This window comes from Anopheles stephensi, chromosome 2 (assembly GCF_013141755.1).
Source record: "Anopheles stephensi strain Indian chromosome 2, UCI_ANSTEP_V1.0, whole genome shotgun sequence".
Taxonomy (NCBI): Eukaryota; Metazoa; Arthropoda; class Insecta; order Diptera; family Culicidae; genus Anopheles; species Anopheles stephensi.
In genome coordinates this window covers 74,614,669-74,628,508 of record NC_050202.1, presented here as the reverse complement: position 1 = coordinate 74,628,508, position 13,840 = coordinate 74,614,669, and the positions used below count along the sequence as shown (strand labels likewise).

General features: G+C 50.3%; 2 protein-coding genes across 7 annotated transcripts; one reads left to right on the top strand and one right to left on the bottom strand.

Annotated features, from left to right (window-relative positions):
* Positions 1-390: 390 nt before the first annotated feature.
* On the bottom strand, positions 391-3,979 carry LOC118505364. 3 transcript variants are annotated; one of them, XM_036041056.1, is made up of 5 exons: positions 3,869-3,979; positions 3,340-3,794; positions 2,612-3,215; positions 2,466-2,549; positions 391-1,228 (listed from the first exon to the last, which is right to left on the bottom strand). In XM_036041056.1, the coding sequence occupies exons 3-5, from the start codon at positions 2,992-2,994 to the stop codon at positions 409-411; spliced, it is 1,287 nt and encodes a 428-aa protein (XP_035896949.1). In that variant the 5' UTR covers positions 2,995-3,215; positions 3,340-3,794; positions 3,869-3,979; the 3' UTR covers positions 391-408. The 3 variants fall into 3 exon arrangements, with proteins under 3 accessions (XP_035896949.1, XP_035896950.1, XP_035896951.1); XM_036041058.1 differs by lacking the exons at positions 391-1,228; positions 3,869-3,979 and adding an exon at positions 1,356-2,274 and having other exon boundaries at positions 3,340-3,788; XM_036041057.1 differs by lacking the exons at positions 3,340-3,794; positions 3,869-3,979 and having other exon boundaries at positions 2,612-3,330.
* A 58-nt stretch (positions 3,980-4,037) lies between these two features.
* On the top strand, positions 4,038-13,733 carry LOC118505362 (multidrug resistance-associated protein 4). 4 transcript variants are annotated; one of them, XM_036041054.1, is made up of 10 exons: positions 4,075-4,165; positions 5,483-5,525; positions 6,366-6,882; positions 8,542-8,673; positions 8,754-9,046; positions 9,263-11,106; positions 11,174-11,816; positions 11,890-12,120; positions 12,186-12,879; positions 12,962-13,733. In XM_036041054.1, exons 3-10 carry the CDS (start codon positions 6,698-6,700, stop codon positions 13,284-13,286), a joined length of 4,347 nt encoding a protein of 1,448 aa, XP_035896947.1. In that variant the 5' UTR covers positions 4,075-4,165; positions 5,483-5,525; positions 6,366-6,697; the 3' UTR covers positions 13,287-13,733. The 4 variants fall into 4 exon arrangements, with proteins under 4 accessions (XP_035896945.1, XP_035896947.1, XP_035896948.1 ...); XM_036041052.1 differs by lacking the exon at positions 5,483-5,525 and having other exon boundaries at positions 4,038-4,165; XM_036041055.1 differs by lacking the exons at positions 4,075-4,165; positions 5,483-5,525 and adding an exon at positions 4,251-4,267.
* The last annotated feature ends 107 nt before the right edge of the window (positions 13,734-13,840 follow it).

Here is a 13,840-nt window from a genome sequence, read left to right as displayed (position 1 = left end):
AGACTTATGCGACCCCTCTTTCATCGAGATCAAGGCAACCTGCGGCAGTACGGTTTCCCTGCGAACCCTGGTACGGCTGTTGACGGCTAATATGGACGGTCGCTCGGGAAGGTGTCATGCAAAGTGCGGGCTTCGAAGCGAAAGGCACGATAGTCACCCAGTTCTCTCCAATGACATCGACATCAGGCCGGGCGTACACCCGACTCAAACGCGTGGCCGAAAGGATTGGATCGATGCGACAAAGACAAGGTACCCTGCGTGCCGGAGGCTCTGACCGTGGTAGAGCACAGATTCATGATAGCCTGCTCCCAGAGAACTCCAGCCAGCGATCAGGTGGCGTCCAACCTGAGGGAGATCGGATGCAGAACGAACACCAGATAATACAGGCCGGTCGGTTGTTGCGCTTTACTAGTTCGATTTCAAGTATCCACAGTCACGCGCATGGCGGAACACATCCAACAGTCGACGGCGTCCGTACCGTGTTTTGATACTGCGCAGCGGCATGATCTGCTCCAGCGGCACGCCTTCCGTACCCTCGACGCTATCCAAATCCGGCACATCTGCGTCGTCCAGCAGCGACAGTGGTATCGATTCCACCGCAATCCCACACCCAAACCGACCGAACCGTTCCAATTCCGCGGTCAGCGCAGTGGCCGGGAACGTTTCCCGCGCATCGGTACCAAGATCGGTCAACATTTCGCTGAAACTCTGGTGGTACGCACCGAGCAGCTGATCGTAATGCGCCGAACGTAGCGCCTGATCGGTGCAGCAGTACAGGAACAGGACGATGTCTAGTACCGGCGAACCGCACCGAACCATCTGGAAGTCGATAAGCCGAACGGCTGTCGGATGAAGCAGAAAGTTGGGCAACCAACAGTCGCCGTGTGTGAGCACCGAGTAGTGAGTGCGTGTGGCGACCAGCTCAACCATCAGGCCGTAGATGTCGCCGTCCAGGAATGTCATCACATCACGCTTGAAGCTCGTCGAGTAATCTTCCGGATCTTCGGTGCAGCCGGTTTCGAGCGCCTCCTTGCAAATGGTAACCAAACGCTGCATGAAATTCCGATACCACGGTACGAGCCGGGCACTGTAGTACGTTTCCTCGAGCTGATTGACCAGCGCCTGGAAGGTGTGCGGTTCTTGCAGCTTAAGCGCGAAGGAGAGTGCGTGAAAGCGTGCCAACGACCGTACGCATCTGAGACATTCGTCCAGTTTGATTCCTTCACTCCTGACAATGGTAAAAATCAAAGGGAATAAGGAAATACGTGGTGAAGTTTGAGCAACATTTCAGCAGCTTATCTTGAAGCAGGAGTACGAATGCGAAGTGATTGATTGACTCTCTCTCTCTCTCTCTCTCTCTCTTCTGAATACTTCCGGTAATCGGTTTCACTTTATTTGTTTTAGATTCGTCATTCGCCCAGATCGGAAAAAAGCACACATCAATTGCCTCATCTCCATCTCCACTTGCCTCACTCCAAATAGCCCATATCGGTAGCATGCCGGAACATGTCCGTTAGGCGAAGCCGCCCGGCTTGGCTTGCGATCGGGCGCAGGATCCAGATCGTTTCGATCGGAATCGCCTCCTCGCCCTTAATCTTATCCAGATCCGGCACGTCCGACTCGTCCAGCAGCGAGAACGGGATCGATTCGATGCCCATACCACACCCGAACCGTGCGTACTGCTTCAGCTCCTTCTGCAGCTCCGCGTACGGAAAAACGACCTCCGGATCCGACCCGAGATCGCGCAACATCTCCGCCAGCCCACCGTAGTACGCATCGAGCAAATCCTGATAGTGCGCCTCGCGCAACTCCTGGCTAGTGCACGAGTACACGAAGAAGGAAATGTCCAGCGCGGGCGAACTGTAGCGGGCCAGCTGAAAATCGATCATACGCATCGCGGGCGTACTGTCGTGGAACATAAAGTTTGGCATCCAGCAGTCACCGTGATTGATGACCGAGTTCTGGTTGCGTGCGTGCGTCAGGTAGACCATGTGGTCGTACAGATCGCAATCGAAAAATTTCTCCATCTTGCGCTCCAGCTCCGTGCCGGGATATTCGCGCGCCATTGCGTCCCGCGCGATGCCAAGCTGCACCTGCAGGAAGTTGTTGTACCAGCTCTTGAGCCGTGCATCGTAGTACGTTTCCTCCACGTGCTGGTGTGCGATCTCGTGGAAGCGGTCCGGTTCCTGTTCCTTCATCGCGAGCGACAGGGCATGGAAACGGCCGAGAGAACGCATGCACCGCTGACACTCCTCCAGTCCGACGCCGGTGGCTCTAGGTAAGCGGCAAGGGAGAGGAAGAAGGAGGTTAAAAATCGAAAACAAGAGCTGCATGTGTCCACACCACCCCAAACGGTCAGTGCGTCACGCGGTGCATGCAAGCAAAGTGTGGAGCAAGTGCAATAGTTGAGAAAGCATTTCATCCACCCAAAACGAATCCAACTAATCGTAACCCCCGGTACTCACCTTGATGCCGTCTTGTACCCGTACTGGCCAAGGTCATCCATTGCGATGAAATCATTCACACCGTCCGTGTACGCCACAAAGCATCTAAAACAGAACCGGAAGCATGGAATCAACTCACCCTTCACCGATCCTCACACCCCTCTTACCTATCGATGTCTTTGAACGGATTGGCCGGTTTGCGCGCATCCTGAAAGCGGTACAGCTCCTTCAGCACCACATTGTAAAAGTTGGCTTCGTTGCGGAAGAAATCCGCTGACCGGAACGTATTCCGGCGTCCAACATTCTTCGGGATCGTCTTCACGACCACATTCACCACCAGCGGTTCCTGGTCCGGTTCGTTCGGTTCTCCGGTAAGCTGTATGCGGTACAGCTCGCTCAAGTACGCATCACCCTTGGCAAAGTTCGTCTCCGGAATCTTCCAGCTAATGCACCGCTTGCCGCCCGCAGCACGGACAATCTCGTCCAGCGTTTCCTCGGTAAATTTCGCTGAAATATCGCTCAACTTCACAGCAGCCCTTGGAGTATCCATGGTGAATCTGCACCGCTTGCTTTGCAGAAAAAAGGTGCGTAATTCCCGGATCGCACAGTTTCGTCTGACCAAATACGGTTCTCAGCAGGGACGGTCGTAGTGCACGTTATCGCTTCTCTTATCGTGACTGGCAGCAGCCGCGAGGAACTGACCCACAGATTTCGTACTTCACTTCGTACCGATTGGCGCGCACAATTGATCAATTAGAATACGGATCGTGTCTGCGGAAAAGGGTGGTGAGAAAAGGGGGGGGAAGCGATTTAGCCGACTGATTTGCTACCGGCCACTGCAGCTTTCCCTGTCACACCAGGGTTCCAGGGCCACATCGGCAGTAATTTTAGTTACCGTTTTCTGCCGTCAATCAATGAGGCACACACACACACTCGGAGGAGGACAGCCAACGAAAAAACGACCGTCCAGATAAGAGACGCGTTTGAGGGATGAGTGAGTACAGATGGTAGCGGTTTGCCAAAGATAGCTACGCAGGGAACGTGAACAAAAGCAAAAGTCGCCCCCCCTTTCAGCGTAGATGACCTCACAAACACACCCCTACTACCGGACGAGGGGCAGAACATTTTTGCCGGGTATTGTTTTTTTTTGCACCCTGTTTTATGTTAGATATGCGTCGGCGTGCGTATCCGCGGTGGAGGGTTTGCTGCGATACTGTGTGTGGGTGAGCACGCACGTTGTTTATGTTTATATGTAGCAGGCGGCGCGGTTAGCATCTCCCACATGGGAGAGCTGGTGTCTATGTGTTCGTGATCGTGTAGCATTCTGGAGCACCCTGTACGAGTATTGCGCTGAAGAGGAAAGCAAGAAGCCAGTAAGTAAGCAAGTATTTCAGTCTATAAAGTTAATATGCTTAGTAACTTACACAAAACTGTCGCAAAATGGACCGGTTTAGTGATTCTTTCCTTGAGTCGCTACAGTACATTTTCAACCGTCGAATTCTCAACCGGGGCTTGTAAACACGCTCCAATCTTCTCTCGCATGTTCAGCTCAGCAGCTTTTTTTTCTCGGTCTGTTTTTGCTGAACAGCAGCGGTTGATGTTTGCGTGCATTCATTTTCTCACGAGCAGCCGCTTTGGCTTGTTGGTGTCGGCTCCTGCCGCGACGGTTCCATATTCTCGCATTATTAAGCTCGTTTGTTTCGGTTCCGTGTGTATTTGCCGTAAGTTTAACATTCGGGTGTGCGGAACGATTCTAGTGGCGTGTGATAAAGCTAGTGTTGTGTGATAAGCGATTGATCTAGAAAACATACAAAAGCACCAAAGTAATGATCGCTTGCCGGCATCCTTTCGCAACCTGTTGCAAAGGGTGTAGAACAGAACAAGAGGGACAACATAAGCGCACGTCATCGTGTGGCGCACGAATAACAGTTTCGATGTGAAGAAAAATCTCAGCATACGGAACGTTTGAGTTGCACGCTAACTGCTTCCCGTATCGAACGTATCGGATTTTCTTCACTTCAAATCAGTAGCATGATTTATGCTCACCAAGGGGGGGACCCAGAAGCACGGCACCGGAGGCGACGACGCCGTACGTGAATAGCATATATTTTTGGAATGTGTGGTTTGTAGTGCTGTCTGTCTAGCGCTATTACAGGCACACCGTCAGTCATGGTCCTCCTACCGGTAGGTGGATTTTCATGCTCAGATTTGTCTTTCCCTTTTTGTTCGGTTTGGTTAAGTAGTTGCGTGTGTATTTTCGTTGCGTAAGAGTGAAAGAACTTTTACGATTTCCTTCACCCTAATGTACGGTGGGAAATGAGGCGGGTATGGCACGTGCCGTACCGATCACCTTAATTACGGTTCAAACTGTCCCAAAGCGAAGGTTTCCGGCGAAGAAATGGGTGCCAAGACTGGCCTGAAACCACACTTATGGTTTTACGTCTGCTTCATTGAAATGAGTACAAATATTTGAATATTTTTTAACCACAAAAAAAAAAGCCGTTGCGAGGAAACTGAAAAAGCAGGCCTTGAAGCATAAAAATCTCGCGCTTGAATGCCTTGCCCAGGCGCACTGACCCATTCCAACACGTGTTTGTTTTGGTCGCTTATCATCTTCTTGTTTGAGATGGGAAAGCTTTAAAAGCAAAACCTACCGAAATGTTAAAAAAATGTCATAAAAACGGGTGAAAATTGTGGTTCATTGGGTGGTGGGTTTTATTTTTCTAGAAGCAGAGAACCCCACCACCAAGGGAGGCGAGGCACACAAAGGTTCCTAGATTACGAGAATAAATTCAACGTTCACAGCGATCGACCAGTTCATCGTTCTTATTTGTGTTCTTGGCGAGTTATCAAACTTGCCGACCAGTAGGAGATAATAAATGAGGAGTTGAGTTGTTGTTACATTAACGATCCGTCCATTGGCGGATTGATTCGCGGGGATCGGTGTGTGCCAGTCTTTTCTGGTCGATTGCAACAGTGCTCGTAGGCCAGGTCAACGGTAATGATTGTGGCTTTATCGATTGTTCGGTAACTTGCAGGTCCGATTTTCACAGTGAGAAAATCAGGTTGGAGTAACGTAAGGTAATGTTTTGATAGTGTTTCCAATAATTGATTTGAAAGTAGTTTTCTACGGACGCGACCGAACGTGATCTACACTTCCGGCGATCGGATTCTGGCTGCTGCTAGTGTGTGCCTTATCACACCAAAACGGTTTCGAACAAAAAAATGCACATAAACCGTCTACCGTCTGTTCACGAAGAAAACTACCAAACGGTTAGTGGCCTGGACAGCTAATCCCAGCTGTAAACACTGTCACCACTCATCATCGTCGACCGATCATCTCGCATTTTACCCCGTTGATATGACGCCATTTAGTCATCAGTCGGACTCTATGGTCTCTTATCAGCGCTCAGACTCCATCCATCCGCTGCAATCGGGCCAGGAGAAGATGCGTAGCTTCAGTATTTAACTTAGTCCGTTATTTCGCGCAGACCAGGTCGTCCAGTAGTTAACCGTCGCTGACGGACACCAGTGTCAAGTGGCGTGATGTAGCAGTTGTTGGATCAGATGAAGAATCACTTGACATTTTTAATTGACCCTCTTCGTTCACCTTGTCCATGGAAGCGTACGCACCGGCGCTCTAAGTTGGTCATACAGTTTTGGGCGAATTCGGATAGAAATTGCAATAATTGATCAAGGACTGGGCGCTGGTCGGGTGTGTTACTGCTAGTGATTTCCGGCATTTGTGACTTCAGCGATAAGGTACAGCGTCATCAGTACGACTCACTACTTCCAATAACTGAAATGCTGTGAGCCGTCATTAACTTCCGGTGGAAGTGATTTTACGATCGCTTTACAATGTCATTTGCACCCTCCCCATAATATGCCGGGTAATATCATCGTCTATAATCTGTTTCGCAGGTTGCAAAATTATCAGTTCCGTTCCGTCCGAAGCATTTTTTTCATGCGGAACTGAGTGCCTTGAAAGTTGGTGCGATTGGAACCTATTATTCTAGTGATGTGCGGTGTGTTTAGTGCAGACGTGTAGCCCGCCCGTGCAATGCCATTCAGTGCCACCGGGCGTTCCGTGACCGGTGTGACAAGTGTGTGACGAAGTGAATGTGCCTTACGACGGTACTGCTGTGTCTGGTGCATCAGTGTTACAGCGGTTCTGGCCGGCAGCAGCGCAATCCGGCGCAAGTGATCGAGCTAGTATTCCACCGGTTTCCACGTGTCCACGCACCGCAACGACGATGGACAGCTCCACGAAGCCGGTGAAGAAAAATCCACGCAAGGGAGCGTTCTGCCTGTCGCAGCTGTTCTTCGGATGGTTGCTGCCACTGTTTTACCGTGGGTCGCGCCGCGGACTCGGCAAGGACGATCTGACCAAGTGCCTGCGGGCGGACCGATCCGAAGATCTGGGCGAAGAGTTGGAAGAGTAAGTTACACGTGTCAATCAAGCACGCACTAGTTGATAGTTTTGCGGTCAAGGGTGTTACAAAGCTAGTTCAATTTCGTACAGATGCGTATCAAGTTGAGCTACTGACCCACTGAAGAGAAGATGGTTAAAGGGACGTATGTGTTGTTCATACATCGGTTCGTTCTAATCATACATCATAATCCCTATTTTAGCATTTTCTTGCTTGTTATCGATTTGTTCTCTGCGAAACTATTTGGCGTCAGACCTTCTGATTGGCTCGATCTCTAATGATCCTTGTACAAAAAAAAGTAAATGATCGTCGTATTTGTTCTGCTGTCTAGACTTTAGCGCCGTACAAAATCTCCACCAGCTAACGCCACGCTTGCTGTGATTAGCTACGTCCAGCCAACGGCATACTGACGAAGGTTTTTTTTGCTCGTTGTGTAAATTATGAAGCACTATCCAGATTTTATTCCACCTGCCGGCTGCTACTTCACAGTCTAAGGTGGCCACGTATTTTAATGGAACCCTTTTATCAGCGGGAAGCATCCACACTCTGCTCCCAAGACGTGGCTAATGGTTCATCAAGTAGGAAAATTTATGTCACCATGTTTCACACTGTCCTTCAGCGTGACGTTTGAGCGATAAGCATCGGGAAATCTGGGACGTACTATTCATAGCAACCATTGTTGAGAACTAACCTGGGCCAATAATGTTGAACTCGTGGTAAAGCAGTAAAACAAAAAAATGGGTCTTCAAACACACCCGAGATACACGAAACCTTGAAATCTTGTGGGTTTGGTAAACATCGTTTTTGTCCATTTTAGTTGACGAAAGGCGGGTTTTGGTACCCGCGCAGAACGTTCACGGTGAGGTTAGTAAAGTGGATGCTGCAAATATCAGGACGGCTGGTAAGGGTGAATAAGAATAATAGGCCCGGGTATTTGGCTTAGCCACCAACCGGCCTGTCCAGCCTGCTGCCATCAGGCGCAAAGTGTGTAAATTATTCTTTCTTTTTCTCTGGACACCCTTTTCTTAGGAGAACCTGTTTGTGGACAGTAATCGCTGGATCTTTTCGGCAACGTGTTTTTTTGTGAGAGACTAGCGAATGGACGGGCAATAAGAATCAGCTCTTTTAGCTTTAAAGACACGGGAGAAGTTGTTTAAATTTGGTCTATAAAAACGTGTCACTAGAATCAATCTTGTTAGGAGAACGGAACGTTCTAGAGTTCTAGGTTGCTAGATCGTTTCAAACCAGATTTTAGGTGTCAAACTGGTCATAGTCGACTAATGCCGACAATTAAACCATGGCCATCAATCAATCCAATCTTTCAATCTCTGCAGTAGCGTCGATTGGACCAAATTTCCAAGTTAGAAGAATGGAAATTCATCCTACAAGATCACATGATGTGTGATCAAGATGATGAATTCTAGTAGTCCGTTAGTGATGCAATAGGTAGAATTATTACTCGAGGAACTATGGCAACGACACGGCGTGTTTGATTGCGTTACAACATCAAATAAATAAGCATCGATTATCAACAGTTCATTGCAGCGGTCCGATGCATCCAATGCATCGGTTTATTGTGCGGAAACCATTATAAAATGCTGTTCTTATCGATTCTTTCCTCCTCGTGTTAACATTGTTTTGTTTTATTTTACTATTTTCTTCGCTAGGCAATGGGAGAAGGAAGTGTCCCAGGCACGTATCGCAAGTCGCGAACCGAAGCTACGCAATGCGCTGTTCCGCACGTTTTACAAGCAGAGTCTGTTTGATGGATTTCTAATATTTCTATTCGTGTTGATCAAGTAAGTACGCGGCTATCTCACCGGCATTGGCGTATCCCTTCTAACGCTACCGTATGTACCGATTCGGAATCCCATCCCAGGACCATTCTCCCGGTGGTACTTGCCCAGCTGCTGATACAGTTTCAAGAACCCACCAACTCTACGCACGTTGCGGTGACAAATGTCGAGAATGATATGCTCACCACCATACCACCGATGGCAATGCCACTGATGATGCTGCCAGAAACTACCCAGTCGCATCTGGAAAATCTCGTGTTTGACGAGACGGCCATGATAAATAAACGACGCCGGAAGCGAAGGATTCGAATCGATGACGATAAACCGGCACCGGGCAACAGTATTGGAGCGAATAAGCCAGCCGTTGGCCAGGAAGGTAATTTCATAGCTAATAGGCTTTGTACCCGATTTCCGATCGAACGCACCGACTGTTCTAATCAGTTCAACAGCATGACTTTCCGCTGGTGTGGAATGTCGTATTTTAGTTTCCGTTCGCGTCAACTATCTTATCAACGATGATTAGCACAACCATCCGCAAATGATTGCGATTAATTAGCATTTTTCATGCTTTTTTCCCCCTACCCTGGCACAGATGATACCTTGGTGACAACTTTGTTTCCGGACATGAGCGAAGCGCTTGGGGAGGACGATCCAGCAGCGGCAACCACCAACAGCACCCTTATAGACGATCTCGCGGACTTCCTGCATCATGCGTGGAACGATGCATTCTGGCTTTCGGGATTGCTCGTTCTGCTGACACTGTTCGGCTGCTTTTGCTGCCACCATTCCGATCTGCGGGAGCGGCTGGTGGGCGCACGAATGCGCATTGCCTGCTGCTCGCTAATCTATCGCAAGACGCTTCGCATGTCGCGGAAGGCTGCCGGTCAAACGCCGGCAGGCTATATGATCAACCTGCTGTCGAACGATGTGAGTCGGTTGGACTATGGGTTCATCTACGTGCACTACGTCTGGGTGCTGCCGTTCCAGGCATGCTTCACCTGCTATCTCATCTGGCGTCGGGTACAGTGGGCTGCCGTCGTCGGCGTGGTTGGGCTGCTGCTGAAAACCATTCCCGTACAAACCGGCCTAAGCCGGCTGAGCTCCATCATTCGGATGCGTGTGGCCAAAAAGACGGATCAACGGGTAGGGATCATGAACGAGCTGATTCAGGGCATCCAGGTGATCAAGATGTACGCGTGGGAGAAACCTTTCCACAAGGTCGTATCGATTGCACGCAAGAAGGAGGTGCGGCAGATACGGTGGGCCTCGTACATCCGTGGCATCTATCTGAGCACGATGGTGTTTACCGAACGGTCGACACTGTTCCTGGCGATCGCTTGCTGTGTGATCGAGGGACGCTCCATTACGGCCGACATCGTCTTCCCGATGGCACAGTTCTTTAACATCCTGCAGCTAACGGCTGCCATCTTCTATCCGCTGGCTGTGTCGCTCGGTGCCGAGGCTCTCGTATCGATTGACCGCATACAGGAATTTCTGGCGCTGGAGGAACACGACTCAAACCCACCGTCACCGAACGGTGGACTGCAGCGTCATCTAAACGATCTGCATCTCACCGAGGACAGCAGCAAACCAGCCCTCGAGCTACAGAACGTGACGGCCAGCTGGGAGGAGACGACCGAAAAAACGCTAAAGGACATCACCGTGAAGATCGATGCTGGGAAGCTGCTGGCAGTGATCGGCCCGGTCGGTGCAGGCAAAAGTTCGCTGCTGCAGATGTTGCTCGGCGAGCTGCCGATTCAAAACGGCACAGCAACGATCAACGGGGACGTTTCGTACGGATCGCAGGAACCTTGGCTTTTCACCGGTACGGTGCGGAATAACATTCTGTTCGGATTGCCGTACGATCGGCACCGCTATCAGGCGGTAGTGCGACACTGTGCCCTTACGACCGACTTCCAGCAGCTACCGGACGGCGATAAAACGGTGGTTGGCGAACGGGGTACTTCCCTGTCGGGAGGACAGCGTGCTCGGGTGAGTTTGGCGCGTGCCGTGTACAACAACGCTTCGATCTACCTGCTCGATGATCCGCTGAGTGCGGTCGATGCGCACGTGGGCAAGCATCTGTTCGACGAAGTGATCGGTCCTCGGGGCTATCTGGCGCAGAAACAGCGAGCAACGCGCGTGCTGGTGACCCACCAGGTACATTTCCTGAAGGAAGCCGATTGGATCATCATCATCGAGGGTGGTAAAATAGTGACGCAAGGCACGTACACGGAGCTGGCTAATGGGAAGGTAGATTTCGGCAAGCTGCTGAAATCGCCCGGCTCGGAGAGGAACGCTTCGGATGAGAACGTACTGTCGGCGGACATTCCCGAGGATGAGATACCGTTCATCGATGGTGTTACGCTCGATGGATATAAGTTGCTGAAGGGCAGTACCGTCTCGCTGCGCGGCGTTACACCGAGCTCCTGTGCGGTAAGTTTCGTGCAATCATTCTACCTAATCAAGCAATAGACATAACCGATGTTTCCCCCCTTTGCAGTCCAGCGTGGCCGACAATCTTGGTCGGCAGGTAGCTGAGGATCAGGCGGAGGGTAGCATATCGTGGCGCATTTGGGCGACCTACTTCCTCTCGGGCGGCAACATTCTGATGCTGCTGTTCACCTTCTTCATGCTGCTGTTCTCGCAAGCGATCGTCAGCGGGTCGGACTATTTCGTGACGTACTGGACGCGGCAGGAAGAGTTGCGGCTGGTGAACGAATCGGCGGTCCACACATCGACCGTCGACTTCCTTTACACGTACGGCGGAATCATTGTGTGTGTGGTCATGTTCACCATCTTCCGGGGCTATCTGTTCTTCAACATTTGCATGAAAGCTTCCCGAAATCTGCACGATCGAATGTTTGCGCGTATCCTTACAGCTCCGATGCGCTTTTTCGATACGAACCCTTCGGGTCGAATTCTTAACCGGTTTTCCAAGGATATGGGCGCGATCGATGAGCTGCTGCCGAAGGCGATGATTGAAGCCATTCAGATACTGCTCGTTATGACCGGTATTTTGACGATGATTACGATCGTGAATCCGCTGCTGCTGATACCACTGTTGGGTGCGGTTGTACTGTACGCCCTAGCACTGAAGCTCTATCTGCGACCGATTCAAGATTTGAAGCGCTTGGAAGGAATCAGTAAGTGTAATGCTTCAGCTTAATGCACAATCAAAGGTCCTAACGCGTTTTTCCTTTTTTTTTCCTACCACAGCCCGCAGCCCGGTGTTCTCTCATATTTCGGCCACACTGTCCGGTTTGTCAACCATTCGCGCGAGCGGTGTGCAGGAGAAGATCCGGGAAGAATTCGACGATCTGCAGAACGTACACTCGGCCGTATGGCAGCTGACAATGGCCAGCAATGCTGCACTCGGACTGTGGCTCGATTGTATCAGTACGGCGTTCGTGGCTTGCGTCACGTTTAGCTTTATTGTGCTGCATCAGGGTACGATTTGAGCATGGACCGGAGTTTCCTGAGCGCAGTTTACTTAAAGCTTCGATTCTTCACAGATACCTTCAGCGCTAACGTGGGTTTAGCCATCTCGCAGGCACTCATCCTTACCGGCATGGTACAGTACGGCATCCGCCAGACGACGGAATCGATTCAGCAAATGACGGCCGTCGAACGTGTGGTACAGTACACCGAAATCACCCCCGAAACGGACCCGCCAAAGGTGCCACCGGGTGACTGGCCCTGGAAAGGACAACTACAGTTCCACAACATGTCTCTCCGCTACGAACGGGACGCAGCGCCAGTGTTGAAACATCTGGAGCTTATCATCGAACCCACCTGGAAGGTGGGCATCGTTGGCCGTACGGGTGCAGGAAAATCTTCCCTTATCGGGGCCCTGTTCCGATTGGCCCGTATCGAGGGACGCATAATGATCGACGGTATCGATACGGGTGTAATTGCGTTGGAAGCGTTACGTTCGAAGATATCGATCATCCCGCAGGATCCGGTCCTGTTCAGTGCCACCATACGCTACAATCTGGATCCGTTCAATTTGTACGATGATGATATGCTGTGGCGTGCGATCGGTGAGGTAGAGCTGCGGTCCGCAATTAGCGGGCTGGACTTTATGGTGACGGAGGGTGGCACGAACTTTAGCGTCGGTCAGCGGCAGCTGATCTGTTTAGCGCGTGCGATCCTACGGAACAACAAGATATTGGTGCTGGACGAAGCGACAGCCAATGTTGATCCACAGTAAGTATATGTATATGGCCACGGGAGTGCGAGCGACTATTATATTTCCAAACATATTTACTCTCTATCTTGCAATGCACAGGACGGACGCTTTGATACAGAAAACTATTCGGGAAAAGTTTAAGCACTGCACGGTGCTCACGGTTGCGCATCGTCTGCACACGGTGATGGATTCCGACCGCATACTCGTGATGGATGCTGGTGAAGCACGGGAATTCGATGCACCGCACGTTCTGCTGCAGCAGGAAGGCGGCATACTGAAGGACATGGTCGAAGCAACGGGACCATCCGAGTCGGAATCTCTGAAGCGCATCGCAGCGGACACTTACGCACGCATGGATCCAAATCGTCATCTCATGAACGGTATGCCGAACCCGTGGCGCTTCGGTAAAGAAACGCCGCAATGAACACACACACACACACAACATCATGTCCCAGTGATGGGGCTATTCAGGGTAGGATTACGATTCGCTTTATTACGGGAAGAAGCGCATGCTGCTGGTACTGCCTCTTAGCTTAGGTTAGCCTTAACGAACCGGAACCATTGGCAGGGAATGAAAATCAGAAGAAAAAAACCTCACGACGGAAGTCATTTAACGGTGCAATGTTCGAGCTACTTAGAGGTTGTTCAAGATTTTCAACGTTGCTTTTGCAGCGTATGTAAGTGTTAATGTTTTCACGGTGTAGCTGTTAGCGTTTACATTACTACTTACCTGTGTAACGGTACTTTTTTGCGATCGAACAACGATAAGCTACAAACCTAAATGTACTTTAAATGCTAAGTATCACGTCCCAGGATTGTGGCGAATGGCCAAATGTTTACAAATAAAATGGAGGAATTTTGAATATTTTAACAATTTTCGTTTCCTTTTGAAGTGCGGTAAAGTTACAATTCAAATTCTCCAATATTTAACTCAGCAACCTTCGCTGACCACATGGTCGAGACAGCTTGATTTGAAAT

Excerpts from the sequence above, each read along its gene's own strand:
- LOC118505362 (XM_036041052.1), top strand. The coding sequence starts at position 6,698 with ATGGACAGCTCCACGAAGCCGGTGAAGAAAAATCCACGCAAGGGAGCG. Across the intron at positions 8,674-8,753 it reads TTTCTATTCGTGTTGATCAA|GACCATTCTCCCGGTGGTAC; the intron begins GTAAGTACGCGG and ends ATCCCATCCCAG. Across the intron at positions 11,107-11,173 it reads TTACACCGAGCTCCTGTGCG|TCCAGCGTGGCCGACAATCT; the intron begins GTAAGTTTCGTG and ends CCCCCTTTGCAG.
- LOC118505364 (XM_036041056.1), bottom strand. The coding sequence starts at position 2,994 with ATGGATACTCCAAGGGCTGCTGTGAAGTTGAGCGATATTTCAGCGAAA. Across the intron at positions 2,550-2,611 it reads CCGTTCAAAGACATCGATAG|ATGCTTTGTGGCGTACACGG; the intron begins GTAAGAGGGGTG and ends GTTCTGTTTTAG. Across the intron at positions 1,229-2,465 it reads GGGTACAAGACGGCATCAAG|GAGTGAAGGAATCAAACTGG; the intron begins GTGAGTACCGGG and ends TACCATTGTCAG.